Here is a 20,996-nt window from a genome sequence, read left to right on the forward strand (position 1 = left end):
TGCACTGCGGTGGATACATATAGCACTCAGCATATGAGGGAGGGAGGGGGGGCACGGTTTCCCATCATGTTTTGCGTTACCATGGCTCCCGCACATATTCCTCCATGCCGTCTGTACAGGAGCGGAGAGGGGCGACTTCTCCTTTAAGGGGGGGCGGGTCACGTGGCCGCCACAACCCCGGGAGCGAGGCCTGGAACGCACCGCTCTGCGGGTCAGTGACGTCATAAAGCAGGGACCCCCGTATAGGCATCACCCACCCACTACAGCGGAGGAGGAGGACGGATCCAGTCCAGGGGCTCTAGGTGAGGAGATGGGTTCCCTGCCATGATCAAGCATAAGGACAGCACGGTTGATGCAGTGGTTAGCATTGCTGCCTCACATCCCTGAGGTCGTGAGTTCAGTCCCTGACCGTGGCCCATCTGTGCGGAGTTTGTATGTTCTCCCCGTGTTTGTGTGGGCTTCCTCTAGTGTCCTGCCTCAGTCCCAACACACACTGGTAGCAAGAAGTCACCCCTAGTGTGTATATGTACAGCGCTGCGGAATATGTGTGCGACTGTGCGTTATAGAAATAGCGGTTACTAAATAAATATGCCCTCAGCATTATCTCACCTTTGCTATATACTTGTCCCTCATTTACCCCCTACAAACTAGCAGCTGCTGCAGAACTACAAGTCCCAGCCTCCCTCTCCCACACCAGCTATCACAAGTCAGCCGCAGCAGCTGGAGGGTGACGCTTATAAGGGCCCATTTATCATTGAATATTTGCGGCTTAATGGCAGTCGGCTGTTTTCGGGAAGTAACCACAAATATTAGGGTCCCCCTAATGTATAACTGGGAGACTGCAGCAGATATCTCTGATACCCGCTGTGATCCCTCCATTCCCATCGGCAGGGTTTTCTATGGGGGATCCGATGTTGCTACATTTACCAGAGTTCAGTATGATTTCCTGATGGGTGGGATGCCGGCGGTTAGAATCCTGACAGCGGCATCACGTCCATCAGAATCCCGACAGCCCACCAGTAAGCCCCCTAACCCTCCTCTGCCCCCTACCCTAACCCTCCCTTGTAGGTGCCTAACCCTAACCCTCCTTGCTTGGTACCTAACCCTAGCCCTCCCTTCCCCGCTGCCTAAACCTTAACCCTCCCCAGTTGGTGCCTAACCCTAACCTCCCCTTCTAAGTGCCTAAACCTAACCCTTTCTCCCCGGTCCCCAACCTTCCTGGCCCTGCACCCTAACCCCCCTTCTCCTGCCTAAACCTAACCCCCACCCCGTGGCAGGACGCCAGCGTGTCCAGCTGTCAGGACGATCAGCGTCGGTATCTAGACACTGGCTTTGCGTCCTCCTTCAGGGTCCCAGCGTCGGTATATCGACCACCGTGATCCCGTCTGTCGGGAAGCTAGCTGCTTCCCATTTGCCAGGCATTCCGTAGCTTGGCCCACGCAGCTATTGGCATATGTAACAGGTGTTAGCTCATTGGCTACGCATCACATAATTAGCCTGGAAAGGATTCCCCCAGAACCCTCCCCGGCATAGGCCACTGTGCATGCGCTTTAGTCCCGCTTCCACTCCGAGCACTTCCCAGGGACCGGCTCCTTTCTGAGACCCTTTCCCTGTGACTGCGCCTTCATGTATCTTCCCTTTGTATGCCCACCCTGCAGTGCGATGTTTGGCGTTAATATCGCGCCCAGATCGCATTGCAGTCATAAATAGGCCCCCATAGTCTCCATGCACACTCTCTCCACCCTCCCCAGCTACAGTTGTCATTCTGATTCCTCATATATCATGTGTTCCCCATATCTGTTAGAGAGTATGATCATGTGGTCACAGCCATCCCTACCTTCTGCCTCGTGTCATTGTATGTTATGAATTTATGTAGTGATCCCCATCATTGTACAGCGCTGTGTAAGAAATTGGCGCAGTATAAATAAAGGATAATCGTGTTGTACTGTCTCGGGCAGGTTGGTGACTCACAATGCCTCTCCCACTCACCCTACAAGCACGACTGGCAAAAAGAGGGATCCTGAAGCATGTTGAAGCAGGTGAGTACCAAATACTCTGTTGTAGCTTCTCCCCTGATAGCGGCTGCACAGAAGGGGTCGTACTTCCTACACTAATGCCTGTGTGTCCCCCTCTCAGAGCCGGCAGAAGAAGTCATCGCTGAGGACTATGACGATGACCACGTGGATTACGAGGGTACTCGTATAGAAAATCTTCCCCCCAACTGGTACAAAGTGTTTGACCCAATATGGTGAGTCCCTGCTGCTGCGCTTCTGTCTGGCACTTGCTGGAAATTACATTTTCAAGAACCAAAGCTCAGTATTGGAGATCTGGATTTACTGCGTTTGCTTCATCACTGGTATCACCTTACTAGAGATGTCTGTGCTGGCATGCAGCAGAGGTCATGTTCTAGTTAGGGTCCAGTGACAGTGGTGATCTCCATGCTGATGTGTGCTTCGTGTCTGGTGACGGTGGTGATCTCGGTGCTGATGTGTGCTTCGTGTCTGGTGACGGTGGTGATCTCGGTGCTGATGTGTGCTTCGTGTCTGGTGACGGTGGTGATCTCGGTGCTGATGTGTGCTTCGTGTCTGGTGACTGTGGTAATCTCGGTGCTGATGTGTGCTTCGTGTCTGGTGACGGTGGTGATCTCGGTGCTGATGTGTGCTTCGTGTCTGACGGTGGTGATCTCGGTGCTGATGTATGCTTCGTGTCTGGTGACAGTGGTGATCTCGGTGCTGATGTGTGCTTCGTGTCTGACGGTGGTGATCTCGGTGCTGATGTATGCTTCGTGTCTGGTGACAGTGGTGATCTCGGTGCTGATGTGTGTTTCGTGTCTGGTGACGGTGGTGATCTCGGTGCTGATGTGTGCTTCGTGTCTGGTGACGGTGGTGATCTCGGTGCTGATGTGTGCTTCGTGTCTGGTGATAGTGGTGATCTCTGTGCTGATGTGTGCTTCATGTCTGGTGACGGTGGTGATCTCGGTGCTGATGTGTGCTTCGTGTCTGGTGATAGTGGTGATCTCCATGCTTCGTGTCTGGTGATAGTGGTGATCTCCATGCTTCGTGTCTGGTGATAGTGGTGATCTCCATGCTTCGTTTCTGGTGACAGTGGTGATCTCCATTCTTCGTGTCTGGTGATAGCGGTGATTTTGATGACGAGCTGTGTACTTGTTAGTGTAGAGCAAGAAATATTCCCGCACCAGTATAGATTTTTTCTCACAATGTTCAATCTCTTTCCCTTGTGACTCATTTATAGTGTGATATACACACTCTATTTTTGTCCGGGAGTGCTACCCCTAGCTTAAGAGAGTACAGTACAAACACACAGAAAAAAGAAGCCGTTTTCTGGGGTGCACCGAGATACGCACGATTCACAGAGGCTGCTTCGTCAGGGCATCAACCTGATTGCCATTGCTGACAGGTTTTTATACCCCTCCCTCCATTCTCATTGGTCATCAAATGTTTAGGTTACACTTACCATTTGGAATACATTGGAACCAAATCTCTCCTAACTTTACCTTGCTTAAATCTATTAATTAACCTTTCAAAGTATTCTGGATGATCCACATTCATTTGGATATTGATACCGATATGTATATTCCTGGAGTAAATTATGTTTGAATTAATTCCATTATGATATAGAATTTTTTACTCTTATATCCATCTACCGTATACTCATAATTGTTTTCTCATTATTTGTTTGTTAAATATTCTTGCTTGCTTGCTTGTTTATTTTATTAATCAATTGGGTGATGATTATAACAGGGTGTAATTCATCAATTTAATCTTGTTAGTCTCTAAAAAAAATGAAATTAAAAAGAGACCCTATAATTCCTATTTCTATTCTAATCTCTTAATTATACTTATTAAAGCAGATATCAGTAGTGAAAAAATATATAATAAATCCAAAAAAGTGTGCATTATTTCCTCCTGTGATATGCTTGTGTACATGTATGATCCCCCCCAAAATGTGTAATAATTCATATGGTGAACTCTCGGTGCACCCCAGAAAACGGCTTCTTTTTTCTGTGTGTTTGTACTGTACTTGTTAGTGTGTTTGGCGGCTCTGTCTAATTGGGAATGTGCGAAGCAGTCTTGAAACCAAGTAACAATATTGTTTTATCTTCTGGATCAGCGGCCTCCCCTATTATTGGAACGTGGAGACGGAGGTGGTGTCGTGGTTATCCCCACATGATCCTAATGCGGTGATCACCAAAACTTCCAAGCATAAAGGTGATTCCTGTCCCCGTCGCCCTCCCTGCCCGTCTCTCTGCAGCACCAATACTCATGATCATCATTTGTTTTCAGACGTAGAGGAGAAGCCGGAGAAGGTGGAGAGAATAGAGCGGGAAGAAGTAAAAGAGAGGAGACATATTCGGCGTGATGAAGTGGCGCCTTATCCTAAATCCAAAAAAGGTGGCTCTTCTGGGGGGTGCCCACTGGTTTCTGGTGTACCGGGAGCATCACCGTGCCTGATTCTGATTAGAGTGTCATTGTATTCTAGGGCGGAAGGACGAGGAGATTGATCCGATGGACCCGAGTGCTTATTCCGATGCTCCAAGGTAACGTACACACATTTCCATCGCTACTCTCAGGTGGAGGAGTCCCCGCTGCTGGTTCCGGCACCTTTACGGCTGCAGGGCTCAGAGGTTGACGGGGTCTTGTAATTGCGGCTAAGCTGTGCTAAGCACCTCCCTCTGCGGCAGGTCACATTCATACTCCAGGCTTTGCAGGTTCCCCTTTATAGGACGCGTGAGGGGGTAGATTTACTAAGAAGGCCTGTCTCTCAGCCGCACCAAAACGCCATGTTGTGCCTTTTACTATCATTGTGGTTTTAACGTTTGGGCTTAAAGACGCCAAGAAGCAGCAGCTTGCAAACGCAGCCGCTAAGGAAATTTAATTTCTAGGATATACTCGTCCTTTAAATCTACATTATAGTGTATAAAATGTGTTATTTCTCTGACGTCCTAAGTGGATGCTGGGACTCCGTAAGGACCATGGGGAATAGCGGCTTCGCAGGAGACTGGGCACAACTAAAGAAAGCTTTAGGACTACCTGGTGTGCACTGGGTCCTCCCACTATGACCCTCCTCCAGACCTCGGTTAGAATCTTGTGCCCGGCTGAGCTGGATGCACACTAGGGGCTCTCCTGAGCTCCTAGAAAGAAAGTATAATTTTAGGTATTTTATTTTACAGTGAGATCTGCTGGCAACAGAATCACTGCTATGAGGGACTAAGGGGAGAAGAAGCGAACCTACCTGCTTGCAGCTAGCTTGGACTTCTTAGGCTACTGGACACCATTAGCTCCAGAGGGATCGAAGACAGGACCCGACCTCGATCGTTCGGTCCCAGACCCGCGCCGCCATCCCCCTTACAGAGCCAGAAGCTCCTCATGCACACATCACACTCCGGTCACTGATGGGTGCAGGGCGCTGGGGGGGGGGCGCTCTGAGCAGCAATATTAACACCTTGGCTGGCTAAATATCACAATATATAGTCCCAGAGGCTATATGGGGTATATGCAATTGCGGTCGAATTCCCGAAATTGTTGAATTTCGGGTCATTTTCGACCAAAAAAAAAATTCGCCTATGCAATTCAGTGCTTTCCGACCAAAAAACGGACTTTCAAAATTCGACTTTTTGAAATTCGAATTTTTGCAAATTCGACTTTTCTGCAATGATACAAGTGCTGCAATTCGACCAAAGCATATTCAATTCAAGTTTGGAAATTCGACAGCAGTGCTTTTAGACAGCAAATTCGTCATTTTCAATCCGCCACACTTTGGAGGGTGAAAACAAATAAAAAAAATTTAAACATGTTTTTTTTTTTTGGGAATAGCAGATCTATTTATATTAGAAGGGATTAGGTACTTTTTTTTTTTTTTTTTTTGGAGGCACAAATATTATTTATATATTTTTTAAAATATTCTTATTATTTTTTTATTTTTTTATTGCTGGAACGGAAAAATCCTTAAAAAAAATGGCGTGGGGTCCCCCCTCCAAAGCATAACCAGCCTCGGGCTCTTCGAGCTGGTCCTGGTTCTAAAAATGCGGGGGGAAAATTGACAGGGGATCCCCCGTATTTTTAAAACCAGCACCGGGCTCTGCGCCTGGTGCTGGTGCAAAAAATACGGGGGACAAAACGAGCAGGGGTCCCCCGTATTTTTCACACCAGCATCGGGCTCCACTAGCTGGACAGATAATGCCACAGCCGGGGGTCACTTTTATACAGCGCCCTGCGGCCGTGGCATTAAATATCCAACTAGTCACCCCTGGCCGGGGTACCCTGGGGGAGTGGGGACCCCTTCAATCAAGGGGTTCCCCCCCCCCCCCCCATCCTCCCAAGGGCCAGGGGTGAAGCCCGAGGCTGTCCCCCCCCATCCAATGGGCTGCGGATGGGGGGGCTGATAGCCTTTTGTGATAATAAAAAGATATTGTTTTTTCCAGTAGTACTACAAGTCCCAGCAAGCCTCCCCCGCAAGCTGGTACTTGGAGAACCACAAGTACCAGCATGCGGGAGAAAAACGGGCCCGCTGGTACCTGTAGTACTACTGGAAAAAAAATACCCAAATAAAAACAGGACACACACACCGTGACAGTAAAACTTTATTTCATACGTCGACACACACATACTTACCTAAGTTCACACGCCGACATCGGTCCTCTTCTCCATGTAGAATCCACGGATACCTGAAAATAAAAGATCAATATACTCACCTCAGCCATGGTCCAGAGATACATCCACGTACTTGGCAAAAAAAGAAAACGAACACACGGGCCACCGGACTGAAAGGGGTCCCATGCTGACACATGAGACCCCTTTCCACGAATGAGACCTGTCAGTGACAGCTGTCACACAAAGGTCTCTAAAGCCAATCAGGAAGCGCAACTTCGTTGCGCTCACCTGATTGGCTGTGCGCTGTCTGAACTCAGACAGCGCATCGCACAGCCCCGTCCATTATATTCAATGGTGGGAACTTGGCGGCTAGCGATGAGGTCACCCGCCGGTCAGCGGCTGACCGCGGGTAACCCCACAGCTAGCCGCTAAGTTCCCACCATTGAAACTAATGGAGCGGCTTTGCGATGCGCTGTCACAGCAAAGACAGCGCACAGCCAATCAGGTGAGCGCCACGGAAGTAGCGCTTCCTGATTGGCTGAAGGGACTTCAGTGACAGGAGTCACGTGATGTCCCGGCATTCGGGAGAAAGGGGTCTGATGTGAAAGCATGGGACCCCTTTCTAGTCCGGTATGGAGCGGGTATTTGCGGTTTGTTTTTTTAACAAGTACGTGGATTATACTCTGGACGTGGATGTATCTCTGGACGCTGGAAGGTGAGTATAATTTTTTCACAGGTACCCTCGGATCGTCGGAGACCGTGGCAGTCGGCGTGTCAACATAGGTAAGTATGTGTGTGTCGGTAGTGTGTAATAAAGTTTTACTATCAAGGTGTCTGTGTCCTGTTTTTATTTGGGTATTTTTTTTCCAGTAGTACTACAGGTACCAGCGGGCCCGTTTTTCTCCCGCATGCTGGTACTTGTGGTTCTCCAAGTACCAGCTTGCGGGGGAGGCTTGCTGGGACTTGTAGTACTGCTGGAAAAAACAATATTCTTTTCATTATCACAAAAGGCTATCAGCCCCCCCATCCGCAGCCCATTGGATGGGGGGGGACAGCCTCGGGCTTCACCCCTGGCCCTTGGGTGGCTGGGGGGGGGGGGACCCCTTGATTGAAGGGGTCCCCACTCCCCCAGGGTACCCCGGCCAGGGGTGACTAGTTGGATATTTGATGCCACGGCCGCAGGGCACTGTATAAAAGTGACCCCCGGCTGTGGCATTATCTGTCCAGCTAGTGGAGCCCGATGCTGGTGTTAAAAATACGGGGGACCCCTACTCTTTTTGTCCCACGTATTTTTGGCACCAGGCGCAGAGCCCGGTGCTGGTTTTAAAAATACGGGGGATCCCTGCCCAATTTTTCCCCGCATTTTTAGAACCAGGACCAGCTCGAAGAGCCCGAGGCTGGTTATGCTTTGGAGGGGGGACCCCACGCCATTTTTTTCCCGGGTTTTTTCCCGTATTTTAAAATCGCGGCAAAATCCGCCAAATCGGCCGATTTTCGCCCGCGGTTCTGGCGAATCCGTTTTTCATTGAATATGGTGAATTCCGGCAGCCACCTGCCAGAATTCACCTGGCGAATTGAGTCGGAAAAAAAAACGGCGAAAAATTGCCGCGATTCGCCGTGAATTGCATATACCCCTATATGTGAAAAATACCCCTGCCAGAATTCCTCAAAAAAGCGGGAGAAGTCAGCCGAAAAAGGGGCGGGGCTATCTCCCTCAGCACACTGGCGCCATTTTTCCCTCACAGCTCCGCTGGAAGGATCGCTCCCAGGCTCTCCCCTGCAGTTTACAACAACAAAGGGTAAAAAAGAGAGGGGGGGCACTAAATTTAGGCGCAGTATATAAATATATAGCAGCTATAAGGGGAAATCACTCAGTTATAGTGTAATCCCTGTGTTATATAGCGCTCTGGTGTGTGCTGGCATACTCTCTCTCTGTCTCCCCAAAGGGCTTTGTGGGGTCCTGTCCTCGGTCAGAGCATTACCTGTGTGTGTGCGGTGTGTCGGTACGGCTGTATCGACATGTTTGATGAGGAGGCTTATGTGGAGGCGGAGCAGATGCCGATAAATGTGATGTCACCCTCTGCGGGGCAGACACCTGAGTGGATGGACTTGTGGAAGAAATTACGTGAAAGTGTCAACTCTTTACATAAAAAGTTTGACGACATACCAAATATGGGACAGCCGGCTTCTCAGCTCGTGCCTGCCCAGGCGTCTCAAAGGCCATCAGGGGCTTTAAAACGCCCGCTAGCTCAGATGGCAGACACAGATGTCGACACGGATACTGATACCAGTGTCGACGACGATGAGACTAATGTGATTTCCAATAGGGCCACACGTTACATGATTGAGGCAATGAAAAATGTGTTGCACATTTCTTATCTTACCCCAGGTACCACAAAAAAGGGTAGAAAAAACTACCAGTGGTTTTTCCCCCATCTGAGGAATTAAATGAAGTGTGTGAAGAAACGTGGGCTTCCCCCGATAAGAAGCTGGTAATTTCTAAAAGGTTACTGATGATGTACCCTTTCCCGCCAGAGGATAGGTCACGTTGGGAAACACCCCCTAGGGTGGATAAAGCACTCACACGCTTGTCAAAGAAGGTGGCACTACCGTCTCCAGATACGGCCGCCCTAAAGGAACCTGCTGATAGAAAGCAGGAGGCTATCCTGAAGTCTGTATATACACACACAGGTATTATACTGAGACCAGCTATAGCTTCAGCATGGATGTGCAGTGCTGCAGCTGCGTGGTCAGATTCCCTGTCAGAAAATATTGATACCCTAGACAGGGACACTATTCTGCTAACCATAGAGCATATAAAAGACTCAGTCTTGTACATGAGAGATGCACAGAGGGATATTTGCCGGCTGGCATCTAAAATAAGTGCAATGTCCATTTCTGCCAGGAGAGGCTTATGGACTCGGCAGTGGACAGGGGATGCAGATTCTAAAAGGCACATGGAAGTTTTGCCTTATAAGGGTGAGGAGTTGTTTGGGGATGGTCTCTCAGACCTCGTTTCCACAGCAACAGCTGGGAAGTCAGCATTTTTACCCCATGTTCCCTCACAGCCAAAGAAAGCACCGTATTATCAGGTACAGTCCTTTCGGCCCCAGAAGGGCAAGCAGGGAAAAGGCGCTTCCTTTCTGCCCAGAGGCAGAGGTAGGGGGGAAAAGCTGCAGCATACAGCCAATTCTCAGGAACAAAAGTCCTCCCCCGCTTCCTCTAAGTCCGCCGCATGATGGTGGGGCTCCACAGGCGGAGCCAGGTACGGTGGGGGGCCGGCTCAAAAACTTCAGCAATCAGTGGGCTCGCTCACGGGTGGATCCCTGGATCCTTCAAGCGGTATCTCAGGGGTACAAGCTGGAATTTGAGACTTCCCCCTGTCGTTTCCTCAAATCTGCCTTGCCAACAACTCCCTCAGGCTGTGATAGAAGCAATTCACAAGCTGTATTCCCAGTAGGTGATAGTCAAGGTGCCCCTCCTTCAACAAGGACGGGGTTACTATTCCACAATGTTTGTGGTACCGAAACCGGACGGTTCGGTGAGACCCATTTTAAATTTGAAATCCTTGAACATATATATATATAAAAAAATTCAAGTTCAAGATGGAATCGCTCAGGGCGGTTATTGCAAGCCTGGACGAGGGGGATTACATGGTATCGCTGGACATCAAGGATGCTTACCTGCATGTCCCCATTTACCATCCTCGCCAGGAGTACCTCAGATTTGTGGTACAGGATTGTCATTACCAATTCCAGACGTTGCCGTTCGGCCTGTCCACGGCACCGAGGGTATTTACCAAGGTAATGGGCGAAATGATGATACTCCTTCGAAAAAAGGCAGTTTTAATTATCCCGTACTTGGACGATCTCCTAATAAAGGCGAGGTCCAGGGAGCAGTTGTTGGTCGGGGTAGCACTATCTCAGGATGTGGTACAACAGCACGGTTGGATTCTAAATATTCCAAAGTCACAGCTGGTCCCTACGACGCGTCTACTGTTCCTGGGAATGGTTCTGGACGCAGACCAGAAAAAAGTGTTTCTCCCGGAGGAGAAAGCCAAGGAGCTGTCATCTCTAGTCAGAGGCCTCCTGAAACTAAAACAGGTGTCCGTGCATCACTGCACGCGAGTCCTGGGAAAGATGGTAGCTTCCTACAAAGCAATTCCATTCGGCAGGTTCCATGCAAGAACTTTTCAGTGGGACCTGTTGGACAAGTGGTCCGGATCGCATCTTCAGATGCATCGGCTGATAACCCTGTCTCCAACGACCAGGGTGTCTCTGTTGTGGTGGCTGCAGAGTGCTCATCTTCAAGAGGGCCGCAGATTCGGCATACAGGACTGGGTCCTGGTGACCACGGATGCCAGCCTTCGAGGCTGGGGGGCAGTCACACAGGGAAGTAACTTCCAAGGACTATGGTCAAGTCAGGAGACTTCCCTACACATAAATATTCTGGAACTTAGGGCCATTTACAATGCCCTAAGTCGGGCAAGACCCCTGCTTCAAAACCAGCCGGTACTGATCCAGTCAGACAACATCACGGCAGTCGCCCATGTAAACCGACAGGGCGGCACAAGAAGCAGGATGGCGATGGCAGAAGCCACAAAGATTCTCCGATGGGCGGAAAATCACGTGTTAGCACTGTCAGCAGTGTTCATTCCGGGAGTGGACAACTGGGAAGCAGACTTCCTCAGCAGGCACGACCTCCACCCGGGAGAGTGGGGACTTCATCCAGAAGTCTTCCAACTGATTGTAAACCGTTGGGAAAGGCCACAGGTGGACATGATGGCGTCCCGCCTAAACAAAAAGCTAGAAAGATATTGCGCCAGGTCGAGAGACCCTCAGGCAATAGCTGTGGACGCTCTAGTGACACCGTGGGTGTACCAGTCTGTTTATGTGTTCCCTCCTCTTCCTCTCATACCCAAGGTACTGAGGATAATAAGGAGAAGAGGAGTAAGAACTATACTCATTGTTCCGGATTGGCCAAGTAGAGCTTGGCACCCGGAACTTCAAGAAATGATCTCAGAGGACCCATGGCCTCTGCCGCTCAGACAGGACCTGCTGCAGCAGGGGCCCTGTCTGTTCCAAGACTTACCGCGGCTGCGTTTGACGGCATGGCGATTGAACACCGGATCCTGAAGGAAAAGGGCATTCCGGAGGAAGTCATTCCTACGCTGATTAAAGCTAGGAAAGAAGTGACCGCAAACCATTATCACCGCATTTGGCGAAAATATGTCGCGTGGTGTGAGGCCAGGAAGGCCCCAACGGAGGAATTTCAGCTGGGCCGTTTTCTGCACTTTCTACAGTCAGGGGTGACTATGGGCCTAAAATTGGGTTCCATTAAGGTCCAGATTTCGGCCCTGTCGATTTTCTTCCAGAAAGAACTGGCTTCACTGCCTGAAGTCCAGACATTTGTTAAGGGAGTGCTGCATGTTCAGCCTCCTTTTGTGCCTCCAGTGGCACCTTGGGATCTCAACGTGGTGTTGGGTTTCCTAAAGTCACATTGGTTTGAACCACTTAAAACCGTGGATTTGAAATATCTCACGTGGAAAGTGGTTATGCTATTGGCCTTGGCTTCGGCCAGGCGTGTGTCAGAATTGGCGGCTTTGTCATATAAAAGCCCTTATCTGATTTTCCATATGGATAGGGCAGAATTGAGGACTCGTCCCCAATTTCTCCCTAAGGTGGTATCAGCTTTTCATTTGAACCAACCTATTGTGGTGCCTGCGGCTACTAGGGACTTGGAGGATTCCAAGTTACTGGACGTAGTCAGGGCCTTGAAAATATATGTTTCCAGGACGACTGGAGTCAGGAAAACTGACTCGCTATTTATCCTGTATGCACCCAACAAGCTGGGTGCTCCTGCTTCGAAGCAGACTATTGCTCGCTGGATCTGTAGCACAATTCAGCTTGCGCACTCTGCGGCTGGACTGCCGCATCCTAAATCTGTAAAAGCCCATTCCACGAGGAAGGTGGGCTCTTCTTGGGCGGCTGCCCGAGGGGTCTCGGCTTTACAACTTTGCCGAGCTGCTACTTGGTCAGGGTCTAACACCTTTGTTAAATTCTACAAATTTGATACCCTGGCTGAGGAGGACCTTGAGTTTGCTCATTCGGTGTTGCAGAGTCATCCGCACTCTCCCGCCCGTTTGGGAGCTTTGGTATAATCCCCATGGTCCTTACGGAGTCCCAGCATTCACTTAGGACGTCAGAGAAAATAAGATTTTACTCACCGGTAAATCTATTTCTCGTAGTCCGTAGTGGATGCTGGGCGCCCATCCCAAGTGCGGATTGTCTGCAATACTTGTATATAGTTATTGTTTAACTAAAGGGTTATTGTTGAGCCATCTGTTTAGAGGCTCAGTTATATTTCATACTGTTAACTGGGTATAATATCACGAGTTATACGGTGTGATTGGTGTGGCTAGTATGAGTCTTACCCGGGATTCAAAATCCTTCCTTATTGTGTCAGCTCTTCCGGGCACAGTACCCTAACTGAGGTCTGGAGGAGGGTCATAGTGGGAGGAGGCAGTGCACACCAGGTAGTCCTAAAGCTTTCTTTAGTTGTGCCCAGTCTCCTGCGGAGCCGCTATTCCCCATGGTCCTTACGGAGTCCCAACATCCACTACGGACTACGAGAAATAGATTTACCGGTGAGTAAAATCTTATTTTTTTTTTGGTACTTTGTATTGGGGACATGGCGTGTAGGCAGCAGTGATGCACAGTGTCCCGCTACATATCACGTGACAACATAGGAACAAAGGAGAATAGAGGGGGTAATTCAGACCTGATCGCAGCAGTACAAAAATCGCTGCCCAGCGATCAGATAGTCGCCGCCTACAGGGGAGTGTATTTTTGCTGTGCAAGTGTGCGATCACATGTGTAGCAGAGCTGTACAAACAGATTTTGTGCAGTCTCTGCGCAGCCCAGAACTTACTCAGCCGCTGCGATCACTTCAGCCTGTCCGGTCCCGGAATTGACGTCAGACACTCGCCCTGCAAACGCCTGGACACGCCTGTGTTTTTCCAACCACTCCCTGAAAACGGTCAGTTGCCACCCACAAACGCCTTCTTCCTGTCAATCTCCTTGCGATCGCCCATGCGAATGGATTCTTCGCACAAACCCTTTGCTGAGCGGCGATCCGCTTTGTACCCGTGCAACGCGCCTGCGCTTTGCGGTGCATGCGCAGTTTGTGTCTGATCATCTGCTGTGTGAAATCGCACAGCAGCGATCGGGTCAGAATCGACCCCCGAGTTCGGAACTATATAACAGTGGAGGTTCTAAACAAGTGTATCTAGATGTTCCTTAGGAATCAATGAGGAGGAGTCATCTTTTAGTTGATTAATAAAAGATGGAGGTGCTGGGTGGTTAGGAAGCTGGCAAGTTGTCGGAGTCCACTCAGGTGCCAGTAATACGAGGTACCCTCAGTGTGTGTGTGTGTATATCCAAAATTATTTCCTTTACTGCTATTCATATTCCAATGGGGTTCAGTAACAGGTTCCAAGATTGCGGAACCGGTGTTATTTTGATAACCAGCCTTATAACGGATTGGTGCTTTAATTTTAGTGTTGAGGTCGCCAAAAACACATAATTTTCCAGAAGAGTCATGGCTCGACTACACCCCAGATACAGTCCATTACCCTATCCATGCTCATCAGCCACAAAACCTTGGTTCTATAGGTCTGTTTTTCCAGCCAATCTATCCCAATTCCTGAATTTCTACCTCGCAAACTAAACGGGGTGTTTTGTGGCGAGAACCGGGTCATTCTTTGTTTAAAGTGCCCAGCGCGATGCTGTTTCCGCCGCACTAAAGGCAGAAAACTGCATCGTGCCAGCACTTTTGTTGGGATTTCTGCTCACACCCCTCCGGGGGTGCGAGAAGAATTCCTCTCGTCGGGTGTCGCATCACGCTGAATTGAATAGCAGCACCGGTAGCTGATTCCCGGCGAGATTCAATCCACGCTGAATTGAATCGAGCCCAATGTTCTTTTTCATTGAAAAAAATAATAATTAAAGAATTTTTTAACAATATTCCACACTTGTATCAGTAAGAGAACCTAGTGGAAACTGCAATTAAAATGTGATCTTCTCTTCAGAGCTAGGGGCAGACTAGATGGGCCAAGTGGTTCTTATCTGCTGTCCAATTATATGTTTCTGTGTAACAAGATGCGCCACATTATATAGGGGAACAATTGTTTCTTTTGAGGAGTGAAAAATAATTTATCGCATTCATGGCATGTAATTCCTTATCTTGCTACCAAGCCTAAAACAATGGTGGTCATTCCGAGTTGCTCCCTCGCTAGCAGTTTTTAGCAGCCATGCAAACGCTATGCCGCCTCCCACTGGGAGTGTATTTTAACTTAGCAGAAGTGCGAACGAAAGGATGGCAGAGCGGCTACAAAAAAATTTTTGTGCCATTTTAGAGTAGCGCAATACCTACTGAGCGCTTGTGATGACTTCAGACTGTTCAGTTCCTGTTTTGACGTCACAAACCCGCCCAGCGTTCGCCCAGCCACGCCTGCGTTTTCCCTGCCACGCCTGCGTTTTTTTCAAACACTCCCTGAAAACGGTCAGTTGACACCCAGAAACGCCCTCTTCCTGTCAATCACTCTGCGGCCAGCAGTGCGACTGAAAAGTTTCGCTAAACCCTGTGTGAAACTACATCGTTCGTTGTAATAGTACGTCACGCGTGCGCAGAAGTGCCTTTTTTTTTGCCTCATCGCTGCACAGCGAACAAATGCAGCTAGCGATCAACTCGGAATGACCACCAATATGCACAGGCTGTGGACAATCTGCTAATTCATATATAATTTCCCTATTTGAACACTTGCACTTCTACGAGGGTGGCTCAGTGAGTAAGGTAACAAGGCCTGTCACGTATGTAATGTTCTGTCAGTCTAATTTCCCGGCAGGCCAGAGCAGGCAGCCCACTGCTCCTCATATCAGTCATACTGTCCCAATGCCAGGTGTAGGTTTGGGATTTGTCACTGCCTGTGGTGGATGATCTTGAACGTCTGTCCTGCCATTATCAAAGGCAGTGCACCAATCCCAAACCTGTTCCCGTGACATGTCGCAGTGTATGGTGATATCAACTGCTGATGTGCCCTTTTAGATGCAGAAATCTGATCACACTACGCACCGCAATGTGTGACCATGTGTCCGCCATCTTACAGCTGATGTTGGGGCAGTTTGACTGATATGAGGCGCAGTCTAATGGCCGTGAGGGGAAGCAGCGGTCTACTTGGCCTGGTGGGGAATTAGAATGAAATAAAAAAACATTGCACACGTGATAGGTCTTGTTACCTTACTTATTAAACCACCCTAGTATTTGGTTTTACACACAAAATAAATATACATAAAAATGTGTCTCTATTTTATTACATTAGTGAACCAACCATTTTAAATATTCTAAATAATAAATGTTATATTTCATTTATTGTGGAGGGTAAGAACTTAATAAGTTACAGCAGTGGTCTCCAACCTTAACTGGGGTGAGAGCTACTTTCTGAAAATAAAACCTCTGGAAGAGCCACCCCCTTCCCCTAATGTACGCGCCTTCCTGTAAAAGTGGGTGTGACCTCAGAAAAGGGGGTCTGGTCTCACAACAGTAATGCGCCCCTGCATAGTGCCAGATACACAAATAATGCCCCCCCAGCAGTGCCAGATACACAAATAATGCCCCTCCCCCCCCCCCTGCAAAATCCAGATACACAAATAATGCCTCCCAACAGTGCCAGATACACAAATAATGCCTCCCAACAGTGCCAGATACACAAATTATGCCCCCCAGCGGTGCCAGATACACAAATTATGCCCCCCAGCGGTGCCAGATACACAAATTATGCCCCCCAGCAGTGCCAGATACACAAATAATGCCTCCAGCAGTGCCATATACACAAATAATGCCCCCCAGCAGTGCCAGATACACAAATAATGCCCCCCCAGCAGTGCCAGATACACAAATAATGCCCCCCCAGCAGTGCCAGATACACAAATAATGCCCCCCAGCAGTGCCAGATACACAAATAATGCCCCTCAGCAGTGCCAGATACACAAATAATGCCCCCCAGCAGTGCCAGATACACAAATAATGCCCCCCAGCAGTGCCAGATACACAAATAATGCCCCCCCAGCAGTGCCAGATACACAAATAATGCCCCCCAGCAGTGCCAGATACACAAATAATGCCCCCCAGCAGTTCCAGATACACAAATAATGCCCCCCAGCAGTGCCAGATACACAAATAATGCCCCCCAGCAGTGCCAGATACACAAATAATGCCCCCCAGCAGTGCCAGATACATAAATAATGCCTCCAGCAGTGCCAGATACACAAATAATGCCCCCCAGCAGTGCCAGATACACAAATAATGCCCCCCAGCAGTGCCAGATACACAAATAATGCCCCCCCAGCAGTGCCAGATACACAAATAATGCCCCCCAGCAATGCCAGATACACAAATAATGCCCCCCAGCAATGCCAGATACACAAATAATGCCCCCCAGCAATGCCAGATACACAAATAATGCCCCCCAGCAGTGCCAGATACACAAATAATGCCCCCCAGCAGTGCCAGATACACAAATAATGCCCCCTCAGCAGTGCCAGATAATAATGCCCCCTCAGCAGTACCAGATACACAAATAATGCCCCTCAGCAGTGCCAGATATACAAATAATGCCTCCAGCAATGCCAGATACACAAATAATGCCCCTCAGCAGTACCAGATACACAAATAATGCCCCTCAGCAGTGCCAGATATACAAATAATAACTCCCAGCAGTGCCAGATACACAAATAATGCCCCCTCAGCAGTGCCAGATAATAATGCCCCCTCAGCAGTACCAGATACACAAATAATGCCCCTCAGCAGTGCCAGATACACAAATAATGCCCCCAGCAATGCCAGATACACAAATAATGGCCCCTCAGCAGTGCCAGATATACAAATAATGCCTCAGCAGTGCCAGATACACAAATAATGCCCCCCAGCAGTGCCAGATACACAAATAATGCCCCCAGCAATGCCAGATACACAAATAATGGCCCCTCAGCAGTGCCAGATACACAAATAATGGCCCCTCAGCAGTGCCAGATACACAAATAATGGCCCCTCAGCAGTGCCAGATACACAAATAATGCCCCCAGCAGTGCCAGATACACAAATAATGGCCCCTCAGCAGTGCCAGATACACAAATAATGGCCCCTCAGCAGTGCCAGATACACAAATAATGCCCCTCAGCAGTGCCAGATACACAAATAATGCCCCTCAGCAGTGCCAGATACACAAATAATGCCCCTCAGCAGTGTCAGATACACAAATAATGCCCCTCAGCAGTGCCAGATATACAAATAATGGCCCCTCAGCACTGCCAGATACACAAATAATGCCCCTCAGCAGTGTCAGATACACAAATAATGCCCCTCAGCAGTGTCAGATACACAAATAATGCCCCTCAGCAGTGCCAGATATACAAATAATGGCCCCTCAGCACTGCCAGATACACAAATAATGCCCCTCAGCAGTGTCAGATATACAAATAATGCCTCCAGCAGTGCCAGATACACAAATAATGCCCCCCCCCCAGCAGTGCCAGATACACAAATAATGCCCCCAGCAATGCCAGATACACAAATAATGGCCCCTCAGCATTGCCAGATACACAAATAATGCCCCCAGCAATGCCAGATACACAAATAATGGCCCCTCAGCAGTGCCAGATACACAAATAATGCCCCTCAGCAGTGCCAGATATACAAATAATGCCTCAGCAGTGCCAGATACACAAATAATGCCCCCAGCAGTGCCAGATACACAAATAATGCCCCCCCCCCCAGCAGTGCCAGATACACAAATAATGCCCCAAGCAATGCCAGATACACAAATAATGGCCCCTCAGCAGTGCCAGATACACAAATAATGCCCCCTCAGCAGTGCCAGATATACAAATAATGCCCCCAGCAGTGCCAGATACACAAATAATGCCCCTCAGCAGTGCCAGATATACAAATAATGCCCCTCAGCAGTGCCAGATACACAAATAATGCCCCCAGCAGTGCCAGATACACAAATAATGGCCCCTCAGCAGTGCCAGATACACAAATAATGGCCCCTCAGCAGTGCCAGATACACAAATAATGCCCCTCAGCAGTGCCAGATACACAAATAATGCCCCTCAGCAGTGTCAGATACACAAATAATGCCCCTCAGCAGTGCCAGATATACAAATAATGGCCCCTCAGCACTGCCAGATACACAAATAATGGCCCCTCAGCACTGCCAGATACACAAATAATGGCCCCAGCAGTGCCAGATACACAAATAATGGCCTCTCAGCAGTGCCAGATACACAAATAATGCCCCCCCCCAGTGGTGCCAGAGACACAAATAATGCCCCCCAGCAGTGCCAAAACAAACTGTAGCGTCACATTATGCTCCAATATGCTCCATCAGTATACACCTGCATTGTGCTGATTATTGCAGCCATTGTCACATGTATTTAGACTGTAAATAGGTGAGGTGATGGCTGCAGTAATCAGCACAATGCAGGTGTATACTGATGGAGCATATTGGAGCAAAATGAGGTTGCGGCACGGCCACATTATGCTCCATCATAATACACAGGCATTGTGCTGACATCAGCTGTCACCACACACAGAAGCCTTGAATAATAATGCTGTCACTAACCATGACTAAACGCCGCTATCACGCCCTGCGGTGCGTGCTCTGTCACACTGCATGCGGCTGCTCTGGGGCACAGATGGAGGAGGCATTGATGGCGCAGTCACTCTCCCGCAGATAGCCCCTCCCGCCCATGCACAGCCGCTTACAGCCCCTCCTGGTCGCGCGCAGCCACGTAAGCTCCTACTGGCCGCGCACAGCTGTGCATGGATGCCGCCCACTCCCAGAGTCCCCGCAATGTCTATATGCCGGGTGAGATGGCCGGCTAGATTCCGCTGCGAGCTACTCTGATTAAAGCGGTGAGCACTGAGTTACATGATACCCAAATAAACCTTTGTTACTGGGTAATTGATTCCGTTAACGTTCCTTTAGTGCGCCATATTACTCTTGTTTCTTGTCAGTTTAAATTGCATTAACTAGGAGTAAGGCGTGGTGGGCGGCAGACTGTCCCGCCGGCTGCGCGACCAATTAGGTAGGCATACACACTCGCCAATCGGCCGCCCAATATATCTGGTCAGACATAACAACTGGGCGGGCGTTTAAATTTGCTCGCTCAGTTGTGATGTCATTGTCGGCAGTTCATGCAACCAGCACATCGGACCGGTCACCCGTACAAACGAGCAGATGTACCGATTATATCTGCAAGATATATGAGCATCTGGGGTGGTGTAGTGCCGACGTGATATGTCGGTGAACTACGCCATCGTTCACTAGGCTCTTTACTGGTTGTTTGAGATATTGCGCTGTAAGGAATTAAGGTATATTGGGGCAGATGTATTAACCTGGAGAAGGCATAAGGAAGTGATAAACCAGTGATAAACGCACCAGCCAATCAGCTCCTAACTGTTAATTTACATATTGGAGCTGATTGGCTGGTGCATTTATCACCTTGCTGTTATCACTGGTTTATCACTTTCTTATGCCTTCTCCAGGTTACTACATCTGCTCCTTTGTTTTGACTTTATACAAATGTGTAAGCAAGCTGGAGGCTGGTGCAACGTCTATTATAATGCCAGCAGGATCCAGGGACTGTACCTTCCGCCCCCTACCTTGTCCCGTGCCAGGCTCGGAGGCAGCATTTAGTATACTGATGGGTCTCTCAGGGTGCCTGTACTAATATGCTGGAGTCAAAATAAAAACTAAAAGTAAATCAAAACTCTTTCCATTGGACGCATTGATCCCGCTAACAGGACGGTCTTCTTTGTTTCAGGGGTACTTGGTCGACTGGCCTGCCGAAAAGAAACGAGGCCAAGACTGGCGCGGACACGACAGCGGCAGGACCCCTTTTTCAGCAGAGACCGTACCCCAGCCCCGGTGCCGTGCTGAGGGCCAACGCGGAGGCCTCCCGCACCAAACAGTTGGAATAGGAACACCTGACGCCCCCTCCCCCTGCTCTCTATTTAAACTGTGCACAATGTGCTCCGCCTCTGTGTATGTGGAATATCTGTGTGAAATAAAATGTTTTTTTAGGAACATCGGTGTACAGTTTGCATGCATAACAGTAAATGTAACGCGACTCTTCCCTGGTAACGTGATTCGGATTACCTGGGCCCAGTTATTGCACCTGTCCTGTTCTATGGTCTAATATCCCAATTTAATTTACCTGGATTGATTTTTAAAATTAGGGTTTTTTTGTGTTTTTTTTTTTGTTTTTTTTTAAACAAAAGTCAATTTAGTAGAGACCAAAGTGTGGAAAAACCGATCCCTGT

At 48.9% G+C, this 20,996-nt stretch overlaps 2 protein-coding genes across 5 annotated transcripts in view; one reads left to right on the forward strand and one right to left on the reverse strand.

Annotated features, from left to right (window-relative positions):
• TIMM17B (translocase of inner mitochondrial membrane 17B) overlaps nucleotides 1-20,996 on the reverse strand; it is a 35,086-nt gene that overhangs the window by 11,885 nt on the left and 2,205 nt on the right. Inside the window, exon 1 of one of the 2 annotated variants that reach the window (XM_063935999.1) lies at nucleotides 81-191. The exons of the other annotated variant lie outside the window; for it this stretch is intronic. Within the exon in view, the coding sequence (XP_063792069.1) occupies nucleotides 81-106 (26 nt within the window). The 5' untranslated portion in view covers nucleotides 107-191. Of the gene's footprint in view, nucleotides 1-80; nucleotides 192-20,996 lie in introns of those variants that run through there. 2 annotated transcript variants of the gene reach the window in all.
• Nucleotides 205-20,760, forward strand: PQBP1 (polyglutamine binding protein 1). Of its 3 annotated transcripts, none has more exons than XM_063936002.1 (7): nucleotides 205-302; nucleotides 1,959-2,039; nucleotides 2,137-2,248; nucleotides 4,132-4,229; nucleotides 4,305-4,412; nucleotides 4,501-4,558; nucleotides 20,498-20,760. In XM_063936002.1, exons 2-7 carry the CDS (start codon nucleotides 1,973-1,975, stop codon nucleotides 20,652-20,654), a joined length of 600 nt encoding a protein of 199 aa, XP_063792072.1. In that variant the 5' UTR covers nucleotides 205-302; nucleotides 1,959-1,972; the 3' UTR covers nucleotides 20,655-20,760. The 3 variants fall into 3 exon arrangements, with proteins under 3 accessions (XP_063792072.1, XP_063792073.1, XP_063792074.1); XM_063936003.1 differs by having other exon boundaries at nucleotides 300-388; XM_063936004.1 differs by lacking the exon at nucleotides 205-302 and adding an exon at nucleotides 332-391.

Source organism: Pseudophryne corroboree, chromosome 8 (assembly GCF_028390025.1).
Source record: "Pseudophryne corroboree isolate aPseCor3 chromosome 8, aPseCor3.hap2, whole genome shotgun sequence".
NCBI classification, from domain to species: domain Eukaryota; kingdom Metazoa; phylum Chordata; class Amphibia; order Anura; family Myobatrachidae; genus Pseudophryne; species Pseudophryne corroboree.

Excerpts from the sequence above, each read along its gene's own strand:
- PQBP1 (XM_063936002.1), top strand. The coding sequence starts at position 1,973 with ATGCCTCTCCCACTCACCCTACAAGCACGACTGGCAAAAAGAGGGATC. Across the intron at positions 2,040-2,136 it reads CCTGAAGCATGTTGAAGCAG|AGCCGGCAGAAGAAGTCATC; the intron begins GTGAGTACCAAA and ends TCCCCCTCTCAG. Across the intron at positions 2,249-4,131 it reads AAAGTGTTTGACCCAATATG|CGGCCTCCCCTATTATTGGA; the intron begins GTGAGTCCCTGC and ends CTTCTGGATCAG.